The sequence below is a fragment of the Abramis brama genome (assembly GCF_963993115.1).
Source record: "Abramis brama genome assembly, chromosome: 6".
In the NCBI taxonomy this organism is placed as follows: domain Eukaryota; kingdom Metazoa; phylum Chordata; class Actinopteri; order Cypriniformes; family Leuciscidae; genus Abramis; species Abramis brama.
The window spans coordinates 24,427,403-24,440,241 of NC_139968.1; the positions used below are offsets into that span (position 1 = coordinate 24,427,403).

General features: G+C 32.8%; 1 protein-coding gene across 1 annotated transcript in view; it reads left to right on the plus strand.

The window, feature by feature from the left end:
- The window catches only part of LOC311085477 (von Willebrand factor D and EGF domain-containing protein), a 79,818-nt gene that overhangs the window by 36,352 nt on the left and 30,627 nt on the right, over window positions 1-12,839 (plus strand). The window contains exons 13-16 of the mRNA XM_084117984.1: window positions 3,596-3,732; window positions 5,867-6,028; window positions 7,316-7,417; window positions 10,313-10,427. Coding sequence (XP_083974110.1) covers window positions 3,596-3,732; window positions 5,867-6,028; window positions 7,316-7,417; window positions 10,313-10,427 — 516 coding nt within the window. The remainder of the gene's footprint in view (window positions 1-3,595; window positions 3,733-5,866; window positions 6,029-7,315; window positions 7,418-10,312; window positions 10,428-12,839) is intronic.

The following is a 12,839-nucleotide window of genomic DNA, read 5'->3' on the forward strand; positions in this document are numbered from 1 at the left end:
AAGTAATAACTACAGCTATTTTTTCATCTCTCATTATTTGACTGGAAAGCCTAAATTTAAGATGTTTTTACACAAAGTTGAATCAATAACCATTTTTATTTTAAGATGATAACTGCACGCCACTGTTTCACTTACTATATTTTTTAGTATACAGTGTACTGTGCAACATTCTTTTTTTCTAGTGTTCTTAAGTTAGCCTAGTAGCGCATGTGCTCTGATATATTGAGCCGTGATGCTGACATCAAATCTGGCAAATGACATTAACCGACCCCATTCCCCCTCTCATTTTTGATCTTTTCTCTACTATACTACAAACATCAAAAAGCCCCAAAATAGAATATTGTTAGAAAAGGAATGATTGGAAATGTGAATGGTATAACAGGACTTATTCCGCCCCATGACCCTTTTAAAGGGACAGTGCGTCCAAAAATGAAATTTCATTCATTATTTATGAACTCATGATGTTCCAAACCCATATGCTGTTTTTGTTTTCTGCATGTAGAACAGAATAAGGGGCATTTTGAAGCTCTTTTCTGTATAATGAGAGCTTGAATCTTTCAAGAACAACAAAATAACACCATATGGGTTTGGGATGACATGAGGGTGAGTAAATAATGACAGAGTTTTCATTTTTGCCTGAATGATTTCTGTAATGTAAGAATGGTGCATCCTGGGTACATTTGCAGGCTTTGAGGTCATTAGATTCACCTAGAAATAAGGAGAAATAAAGGGTTAGATTTCAGTTTTCCACACATATTCTCTTTAGTCTTCTGGCACATTTTATGGTATTACTGCCTCAATGAAAGGTGGAATCATTTCAGAATAAGGCGCTACTACTCTTTATTTCCCATAATTCCAGGTAGAGTGAAAATCAAGTCTTTAGAAAAGGCAATCAGACCAGATTCAATACCTCTGCATATCTGGGTTTCATTCAATAGTGGAACAATCTGGAACACCTCACTATTGCCTTCATTCAGTTGTGATATTCAGCAGTGAGGCAGGGGTCACATTCTGTAGAAAGGACTCCGCTTGGATTCATCTCGGACTCATTTATTTTATTTTTTTTTACAGGCAGGTTTAGTGAGTCATCCGATCGCTCCTCATTTATCATTTCTCTTCAGACATAAAGCACAAGTGTTCGCCCTTGTGGCAGAGATTAAAAACTCCTGAATATCTCTCACGCTCCCTTCCTGGCCGGTCAGGGACAGTGTGTGAGTGTGTGTATGTGTGTGCGCACACTGCGTCAATGCTCGAGGCTTGTCTGGTTCAGAACTGCATTTTAGGAGCTCGGGAACAGAGTGAATCATGGGAAAGTCTGAAAATCACCTCACTGACCTGCTGAGCTGGAAATTGTTGATCTCCGAGGCAGTAAGGAAGGTATATCTGTGGCCCTCCTGAAGTGAGGATTATGCTTTTTTTAAGGTCCTAGTTTTTGTGGTAAAGCCATAATGATCCTTGGTTCAATTGCTAATAACATTTTAATTGCTTGCTAATTGATTTTTAATTTACATAACATGCTAATTGTTTATTTCAGATGTCACAAGTAGCATTCTTGAAACAAGTCTTTTTTTGTCATTAGCATCCAAGAGTCAACAACATTACACTCATATACACTATATACACTATATATATATATATATATATATATATATATATATATATATATATATATATATATATATATATATACTGTATATATATATATATATATAATAAAATCTTTTTTGAAGATGTATATATTTTTTTGAAGATGTATATATTTTTTTTACATATATATATATACTGTATATATACTGTATATATATGTGTATATATTTTTTTGAAGATGTATATTTTTTTTTACATATATATATATACTGTATATATACTGTATATATATGTGTATATATATATATATATATATATAATAAAATCTTTTTTGAAGATGTATATATTTTTTTGAAGATGTATATAATTTTTTTACATATATATATATACTGTATATATACTGTATATATATGTGTATGTATGTATATATGTATATGTATATATATATATATATATATATATATATATATATATATATAATAGTAATTATTTTTTATTTACATTATAGAAATTAAATGACAAGCTAAATATGCATGCAAAAATGTTTATGAAAATGCATCACATGAAATAATATTTTTATATGATTTTATTATTTTTAAGCAAACAAAACATTTAATATCAAATTTTCTTCTTCAGATGTGGCACTAATGTCACAAATTTGTCTTCAAAGATAATTTAAAATGAACTTGAATGTCTCTGATGGTAGTATATCTTTCCTAAACAGTGCTAGGGGGCGATTTGTTTTTGTAATTATTTTATTGCAATTTTTTTTTACCAAGTGTAAAATTACACAAAATGAGACCATCTGGAGGAAGTTCTTTGATGAGGCGAAAATTCATTAGCACTCACTTCTGTGCTTAATTGTTCTCCTCTGAGGACCATTTTCTCTCATATCTCTTATTGTTTTCCATCTCCTTTTTTTAGATATTTACCACTTATGGCTTAGTTTTGCATACCGTCCCAGAACATCCATTTTCGTTTGCGTCTCAGATATGTGATTTAAATAAACTTCCACCCTGCGGAGATCCGAACGTAAGGTTATGCTCTGGTAATAAAAACACTGATTTGAAATGAGCCAAGATGGGAGCGATAATGGCATTAAGTAAGCGTATTGCTGCCTCGGTACAGTCATTTCAGCCTGTCGCTGAAACTATATTAAATGTTGTTGTGTTTTATAAGGCCTGAGAGACGCCCAAACAAGCTCGTACTCGTTTTCATTATTCAAGAACCTCAGTTGTAGAGAACATTATACTCCACAGCTCTAATTATACTGTAATATTTTCAGTATGTAGGCTATCCGTTCTCTGTTTAATGGCAAATGCAGGCTGGCAAGGTCAGAATCCAGCAGGCTGAATATTTTGTATAGCTTAAAGCCTGGATTGTTTGGTTTGTGTGTTTGTTAGTAGCAATCTACTTGGAAATGACTTTCGTTTTGGCGTCTTTCAAACTGTCGGTGTTGCATTTTTCCATTTGAGTCCCGTAAACTTTATTTACTGGTGGTTTTCGCAAAGGATGGGATGTTTTCGGCAGAGTGCATTTTTAAAGACTTCACATTAATTTACAATAGAGTTTCTGGGTTTAACGAGACTCCTATAGTGCCTTTTCAATGAATCAACAACGAGTAGACTGCAGACTGTGATTTTTGCAGTCTCCTTCGACTGAAAGACTTTTCTGTACTTGTTTTGTATGAGGTTGTTGAGATGAATGACAAAGGAGCATTGGTTGGGACCTTGCAACCCAGAAAAGTGCATACTTCTTCAGTTTTCTCCCAAAATTGCTTGCTTAGTACCAAGCAAGTGTGTATTTATGCGTGTATGCTTGAGTGGTAAAACTACAATGTCAATACCCATCCACCGGCCACGCCCCTCAGACAGGCCACGCCCCTAGAGATCAGAAAATATTACAAAAGGAACTACTAATGCACTTCTTAAGGTTATTTAAACAAACCCCTAACAAATTCATATTTGTTCAGATTACTGTAAATTCACTGTTTCTTTGGTTTCCTCAGGTCAGCCAATAGAAGTCACCGATCTTGAGAACGGCGGTTTGTGTGATGTACGTGAGTTCGACTGTGACAGCGTGAGGGTTTTCGGGCTGGGTTTCATCGACTCACCTGGCCTTGCGTGTCTCGTGATCAGATTAAAGGTGAGACATGAATGATTTCACTTGTGTTTATTAGGCAAATGATATACAGTATATATGGAACAATAAAGCCCTCCCTACCACTAACCAATTTTTTTTTTTTTATTGAACACACGTTATACACTTTATTTCCACTTTTCAAATATTTTCTTAATTTTTTATTGAAAATAAATGCCTTTTCAGTTTCATATGTGATGGGAAAAGGGAGTAGAGCGATTTTGGCAAAAGTCGGATTCAAACTCGGGGTCGATTTGCGTCAAAACTTTTTGCGTCAAAACACACGCCTCACTATTGCTGCTTTTGACAAACCTGCATTCTTCCATACTTTTGTCTAGCCCAACCAGACGCCAGTGTGCAGAGTTAGTGTAAATAGCCTCTGCCAACAAGGCGGGCTATTTGCACTTAGTAGTTGCATTGCATCTTTAATTGCATTTTATTTTGTTTATTATAATGGCTATCACGTTCGACTCTTCTAAGCCTGTCTTCTTTAATATTTCATCAAAGAGTTTTTATGAGTCTTAGTATGGCTTTTTTTAATACATGCTTGCCATCTGGTTGTATATTTAATTAGAAGAATGAGGGGAACGACATAGGGGGATATCTGATGAGATAAAGAAAGCAATAAATACAGTGATCAGTCAATACAGCAGAGCACATACAAAGAAAACAGGTGCGATAAGACTGGTAAACAACATGCAAAAGCACACATTATGTGCTGTGATTATCGGCTGGTTGCCCTTTTATTAAATTGTCTGTTTTACTTAAAAGCTTTACACTCGAAGTTCATTTAATGATGTCAAAACGCTGCCCTGCAGGGCTGGGTTTAACCCTCATAATCTGAGACCCCAATAACTCAAAATCATTCTTAACCTTGAACAGGTTAGTACTTCTGAATCTATAAAAAGGCCATGTCTACTTCAATAACGACTTCTTAGTGGGTTTTGAATAAGCCAGAGGAGCATATTAAATGCATTTGAGGTTAAACCAAAGGTTAATAAAAAATAAAAAAAGATATTATTTTTATACCTCAAAAAATTTAGATGTAATGGGGGAAAAAAAGTATCCACCATGTAATTCTGAATATGCTCCCTTTATGCTTTTCTCTCATTTAAAGTCCACCGCTCGCATATTTCTGAACCACCCCTCTCGCTGTCTTTTCCCAGGAGGCATTTCACCTCCTGTGTGGGGTCATCTCATTTGAGCAAATTGATTTGGCATTCATTATTCTAGCTGTTTCTGTTTCTCTCAAACAATGAAGGGTCAGAGGTGAATATTGCTCTAATTTAGTTTTATCTCTAACAACTGAAGGACATGCATGTCCTAAAGTTTTAGCGTATCTTCTGATAAAAGTTTGTTGAATTTAAAGAAAAAAAGTCACTTAAAAATGAAAGATTTTGAACTACTCACTGTAGCTGTTGTTGTTTTCGTCCGCCGGCATTTTGTCAGTCAAAAATAGTCGATCTCCGAATGCGAACGAACTGATTCTTATATGAGGATCCTTTTTCAAATACAAGGTCAATATTGATTTTCACTAACGACAAAACAACAAATTATCCGTGAATTTATATGGAACTAAGCTTTAGGAGCTTTCCATCTTTACTCTCCTCCCTGTTACGTTGCATTCGGAGATCGACTATTTTTGACTGACAGAATGCCGGCGGACGGAAACAACAACAGCTACAGTGAGTTGTTCAAAATCTTTCTTTTTAGTAAACTCTGTGTACACAAACAATGTTCTCAATGCTGGAGTTCATGTGTAGAGCTCCTGGTTATACTTCGAGCAAAGTTTCATGTTGTGTCGAGCCTTCTTAGTGTTTTAAAAATAGCGATTTTGATGCTATCATAGTAGTGCCCCATTCGCTCCCATTCAAAAGGCAATTTGACCGAAAACGAAAATACGATCAAACTTAAAAGTGGCGTTTCCATCCTAATTATGCTTTTAAACCAAAGTTAGCCTTGGGTAGATTAACAAAAATACCCTATGTTGCATTTTGGCGAGAGTGTCTGAAAACATTACATTCAGTTCACACTTAAGTATATTATTTTACAGTACATTATTTTCATGCTTTAAAAGTATGCTAAAATGTACTTCTATTGCCACAAATCAATTCTTTTTTTTTTTGTTGATGTTTTTTAGCACACAAATGGAGTTTGGATCCCTGAAGAGGAAGGGACAACCAAAGCGTCCTTCCTGAGCTCCAAAGCAGTGGACTGCTCCGTCCCTCGACTCGGCAACATGGCCGTCGACACGGTGGACTTCACGGCCAGCGAGCAGCCCTATGCCAGATGGGAGATTAAGGTACCTGTCCATCAATCTCAGGGACGGGGAAATGTCCGAGGGTTCGTGTGATTGATTTTCCACTGCCATTTTTTGCAGTGACTGAATGAATCAAAATGTCATCGGTCTGATAAAAGCAGACCATCTTTTTCTAAACTTTCCATTGTGATTGAAAGATGAAGCGCTAGCTTCTCTGTATTGGCGAAAATGTAATTACACACGAAGTCTCCTTCACAGTTATGGGTTTTAACACTTAAAATCAGCCTGAATTTATGCCGGTCGCACGCGCTGTTTGAGGCCGAGCTAAATGATGCGTACCTGGGCGCTTTAAAATATTATATCTGTCGAAATCATCAAACCATGAGATGGAGGAGAGCTCTTCCGTTCTGAATGACAGCCATAAAAGCAACACAATCATTTTAATCATTTTTATGCTTTGACGGCCCGTATAGGAAACCAGTCTGACTTTATCTTTAAGTATATGGTGAACATAAACATTAAAAAGTTTGTAAACTCAATTCAGGTTGTGTGATCATTGACCTCATCGCTTGGTCCCAAAGTGGGCCTTGATCTATGTGTGTGTGTGTTAATGAGTGTGTTTACTGATGTAAAAAATGGATAGCCCGTGATGAGGATCATTAACATAAATTGCAATGTTCAAAGAGCCACAGGGTGTCTCTGAAGGTCGGAGCAAAGACGAATCTGTGAGGTAATACATCTCGAAATCCACCTAAACTCCTGCCCGCATTAATCTCAAAGGCTTGTGGGATTAAACACTCACTGAGGGGTTGAAAAATTAACCTCGCTTTTGGATTTACTCAAACTAGTGCTGCTAAAGATGCTCTGAAGTGTTACAAGAAGACATGCTTTTTTTGCATCACCTGCCAGTGGCGGATGAATTTAGAAAGTTTGCAGAATATTTCTTAATGAAAAAGTTTATTTTGCTTACAATGGCAACACACATATTTACCTGTTTTTTTTAAAGATATTTAAAATATTTCTTTTAATGACTCAAATCAATATTCATGTCAAATTTACCAAGTAACTTGGTCAGACCGAGTAACAAATTTGATAAGAAGCCATGTAATAAACAGCATAATGTGGAATTAGTTTGTCTTTATCACAAAGTTTCTTTATTTTGCGATACATAATGGCTGGTTGACTGCACACCTTAAAAATTAAATAAAATAATTTTACTTACTTTTTTGATCTTGAGTGAATGTGGTATTATTAATACCACATCCACTCACAATGTATGTATTTGTGTATTTATCATATGTATTTAAATCTCTCTTTTTTCTTCTTCAGGTGACCAATGATGGTCGTCAGTACAGCAAGGGGAAATTTTTAACCCTTTATGACGGTATTTGCCAGTTGTGTGTCATTCCCTCTGGACGTTGCAAGTTGAAGGTAATGATATAGTCTTAAATAGGCCAATAGATTGGAAATAGTCGTCCATTCCTCGTTTTTCATCAACAATTAGCATAGGAAATGTGAAAAAATACACATACATTCAAGTACATAGCATTTTTTCTAACAAGTTATGGGTTAAATTGATTTTTAACTATATTTGCATTGTCTCAAGGAAATGTTAGTTTAGGTTTTAGACTTTCTGCAGTTTTTGAACATGATGTTGGCAGTTTATGAGAAATTTACTGCGTCTTTACCATTTAAAGGTGATTGTAAAAGCTTAAATAGATGCACAAAATAACAAAATAATCACAATTTAGTATGGAAATAAATTTTTTACAAAAAAAGGAAAAAAAGAAGACAAATCACAATACAGTTTGCAAACAAATAGTGACATCACTGCTGACGGTTTAATATTGAAATGGTACAAATGTATAGGAGATGTTCATAAAAAAAAAAAAAAAATATATATATATATATACACAAACTTTTGTTAGATACGAGTATATTATTAATCACAATTAATTGATTTGACAGCACTAATTTACAGGATGAATATATATATATATATATATATATATATATAATTTTTTTTTTTTTTTTTTTTTTTTTACAAACTTTTTGATGCGATTAATCGGGAATAATCGATTTGACAGCACTTGGATATATAAAATTAATAATATTAATAGGAGATTTCATACATTTTAATAATAAAACATAATATAATTTATTAATAATATTTATCTTTAAGTATATATAGTTTGTATGGTTTGATCTGAATTAATTACAAAAATGTGTGGAGAAGAATATAAAGAAGAGATATTTCAATACTGTAATTGTTCAGAAACCTCTGTTTGGTTTAAAATCCTCTGAACAGATTCTGAATTGCTTTAGAATGAAGATTGTTTCTAGTACTGTGTTAAAACCATCCATGATTGTTCCTGCACAACTTCCCTTGTGGCCCTTCTGTTCATTTATCCATCTGTCCATCATCCTGAACTTTATATTCACTCTGCGCAAAATGACTTCCTCAACAAATGGCCTGCATTTTCCACCGGAAAATAAGTCGCTGAGGATGCGAGTTTAAGAACTCAAAAGGCAAAAAGTCTGTCATAGCCCGTTTACTGTCTCAACTGCAACAGGACAGCAGCGATACGCGAGGCCACAAGGGTGTGTGTTGGAAAACCCCCGGAGTGTGGATGTGGAAAACAGATATTATTCACGACATCGAGACCAAAGACTGACGGAGTAACCAATCCCTTGAGCACCTGATATACTCGCTCGTTCTTGCTTTCTTTCTCTGGGTTTCCGACTGCCACATAGCATGTAATCTCACCGTGAGAGATCAGTTATCTAGGAGGATCCGTTTGGTCTGTGTTTATCTTCTCTGGTTTGCCGCGCATGTCCTCCGGGCGTTGCGACTTACACGTCCCACTGGATATTAAAAACTTGAAATATAGAGATGCTATCGGTGCCAGGCTTTATGCTTTGGTGGTTTATAGCAAAGACGACTGAGCTTTATCTCAAAGGTTTGACAGGGGAAGTTGGTTTGAGCCGCAGTAACCGTGAGCAGTAGCAAAACATCTCCACGCATGGTGGATACAGCTGGAATTCTTTCTTTCTTTCTTTCTTTCTTTCTTTCTTTCTTTCTTTCTTTCTTTCTTTCTTTCTTTCTTTCTTTCTTTCCTTCTTTCTTTCTTTCTTTATTGCTAAATTTGAACACTAACAACAACAAGGTTGTAAGTTCGAATCCCAAGCAGGGTTGCCAGGTCTGTGCAACACAAGTATTGTATTGTAACAAAAGGGTGTTTTGGGGGTGTTTGAGCACCGAAATCTTATGTACAGTGGTGGAAATCACCCCACGGGGATCATTTTTTTACCTGCGGCAACAATTTAAAAGTAGCCCAATTCCGCTGGAAAACTATGGACTTGGCAACAATGATCCCAGGGAAAGCACAAACTGAAGGCAAAAAGGTCACTTTGGATAAAAATGTGTGCAGGGTTATTATAGTTGAATTTTTTATTTATTTATTTTTTTCAAATTGATTTTTGATTTTGTTACATTTTTCACGCTATAATTTTTTCATTTTATTTAGTTTTGATTTAGGTTTTAGTGTTTTTTATTTATTTAATTTTTAGGGTTATAGTAATAGTTTTGAATTTTAGAATGTATTCATTATTTTATTTAGAATTTTTATTCAGTTTAGTTTTCGCTATCATTGTTAGTTTTATTTTTTCTGTTCTAGTTGTGTTTTAGTTTAGTTTAGCATCAGTGTCTAGCACATTTTCATGTTTAATGCTATATAACGTTTTCATTAATTGAATTAAAGCTGACATAAAATAAAATATAAATATTAGATATTATTTATAAAAAACTTAAACTTAAAAAGAAATGTTGTCTTGGCAACTTACTGAAATAGAATAAGTTTAATTAGAAAACTATTGATAAATGTACAGAAAAAAAAGGAGTTGTAAATGTTTCAAGTTTTGTAATATGCCTGTATCAAAAACTAAAACTAAAATTTTGTGTACATTTTTGATATAGCCATGAAAATGTAGTTTAGTAGTTTAGTCTTCAGTTTTTCTATTTGTATTATATTATATTGTATTATTATTATATTTTTATTTTAGTTTAGTTTCATGTAATTTAGTTTACTTTCAATTTATTACAGTGTCACAGTTTATTATTATTTTAATTTAATTATTATTTTTCACAGTTTATTATTATTTTAGATTCAGTTTTTTAGGTTAGTTGAATGTAATTTAATTCCCAGTTATGTATTTATTTTAGTATTATTAATTTACTTGTTTGTTTGTTTGTATCTCTTAAAGACCTTCTTTAATCAGTTTTCATTAACAATAATAACAGTTCTTCCCTCTTTCTCTCTCTCTCAGGAGAAGACGTGTAATATAGATGGGATGTGTTTTGCCGAGGGAGACTCCAGCCCTTCTGTTCCGTGTCTCCTGTGTAACTCCACGGCCTCCAAATACACCTGGTCCATTAATCAAGGTAAACACAGTCGATTTGAAGTCAAACCGAGATCTTACGGCAATAGCTCACATTATTGAACATTATCTGTACTTGTTACAATCACACAGCACACCATTACGCTATAAATAATGTTACAAGTCTAAACAGCCATTGGACTTGACCCAACAACCTTCTACGGCACAGTCCAATTGAAATCTAATTTAGTGCTAATAAAGACAAATCCATTCAAAAAGATTGAAGATACGAGCTGTGGTCTAGTATTTCATAACATGCTGCAGATGCATTGAGCCATGATGTTCATATGGCAGATGAAGGTTCGAATCCCATGCACCCCTGCTCTAAAAAAGTCCTATAAAATAAAGAACAGCTGTTTAGACTGACTGACAACATGTATTTAACTGAATATTGTGTGAGGCACTTACTGTATCATTCATTATCGAACTATAAAAGGAATTATGGGAGATCAGAAAGGATGCGCTGTCTTGCTATTACTTTGATTTTGACTTTATTACAGCAGCTAAACAGAGACGTTATGTGGCGAGTCAGCTGGAATATGCTAGCTGTGAATTTCAATTTGCTGACATTACATTTCCGGATTTTACAGCGTTGCAAAAAATGAAGTAAAGCATTAGGTCATAAACTTTAGTTTTGGTTTTATTATCACACTGAGAAGACTTTGTGTAATACTTCATTAGGTTATTTTAAATACTGTTTTGCAACACTGGAGGATGTTTATAGGACATTGATGAAGTATTAGACTTTAGTATGGCAAAGAGAACTGTTGTGGATTTACCAGTTAAGAGGTGTTGTTGAGCATGATGCAAAGTGGTGTAAACATGAACCAGCTTTTACTGTGGTAAAAACACTCTGACACACATCCTCACGTATCTTATTGATTTTATAAAAAGGCAATAATCTCAAACAGTTTTGCGAAATAATGTGTTTTCACAAATGTGTATGTTTATTATATTTAATAATTTATGATTAATAACAATAAAATATTATTATTATTTTTATTCAAATCATAATATTAAATAATATTATGTTATGTTATAATAAATTGTATTACATTATACTTTTAATATTAGACATTTTAATATGTATTTATATTAATAATTATTGTTTTAATAAAATTTTAATAATTGTTATTATTATTATTATTATTATTATTATAAAAATAATAATATAAAATGTTATAATATACATTAAATATATTTCCTAATATATTTTTTATATATATTTTATTATTATTATAGTAATAATAAGGATTGTGGTTATTGTTGTTATTATATAGCATAAACTCTCTCTTCTTCTCATACTACTACTACTACTGATATTAATAATAATACATTATTATGATTATTTATTACATAAAAGTAATATTATATTGTATTATATTATATTATATTATATTATTTTATGTTATATTTAATTATTTTACATTATACTTTTAATATTAGAGATTGTAATATTTGTTTATATTATAATTATTATAATAATTGTATATTATAATAATTGTTATTATTATTGTTATTATGTAGCACAATCTCTCTTTTAATAATAATAATTTTAACATTAAGATTAAAATTATGTATTTATTTATATGAATAATTTAGTATTAATAAGCATTATCTTTAATTAATTACAAATAATTTATAATTATCGATAAATATTTTATCGATTTATTTTATTTTATTTTTATTTTTTTATTAATAATAAGTATTATTTTTATTATATAGCATACACTGTCTCTTCTAATCCTAATTATTTTTATTTTTATTATATAATTATCAATAATTACATTTGTATATATCAAAATACTGATTAATAATGATGGTAATATTTTTTTTATTAATTAGTATTATTCTTAATAATCATAATAAACAATTGTAATATAGTTTATTATTTTAACTTTATTCATATAAAATTCATCTGATGAGCATAAACAGTGTCCTAAAACATATCTCATCCAATCAGATATTAGAGCCATAACTGTTTTATTAAGATTCATGAGCCGTTTTGAAAAAGAACAACCACACAAGTCATATTTAAGAGTGAATGTAAATCTTAGAGGTTTTATTAGGTTTTTACAAAAAAAAAAAAAATAGCAAAACAATTACACACACAAGCAACAGCATTTGACACACAAACACACCAAATATCAAGTTCTTTAGGAATGTTGAATTTAATTTCAGCAAAAACTGTCCCCTCTTCTTTATCCACACTCCTGTGTCCAGCGAGAACCGTCAGTAAACATCCGTCTGTTTGCCTGCACTGCAAATGAGGTCCGGACTGATGCTATCTGAAGACTTCACACACACACACACACACACACACACTCAGCTTGAAGGAACATTACCCATTCACCTCACACCCACTTATCTTCCTGATAGTTATTTCCCTTGTGCTTCTGCCATGCCTTTTTTTCAC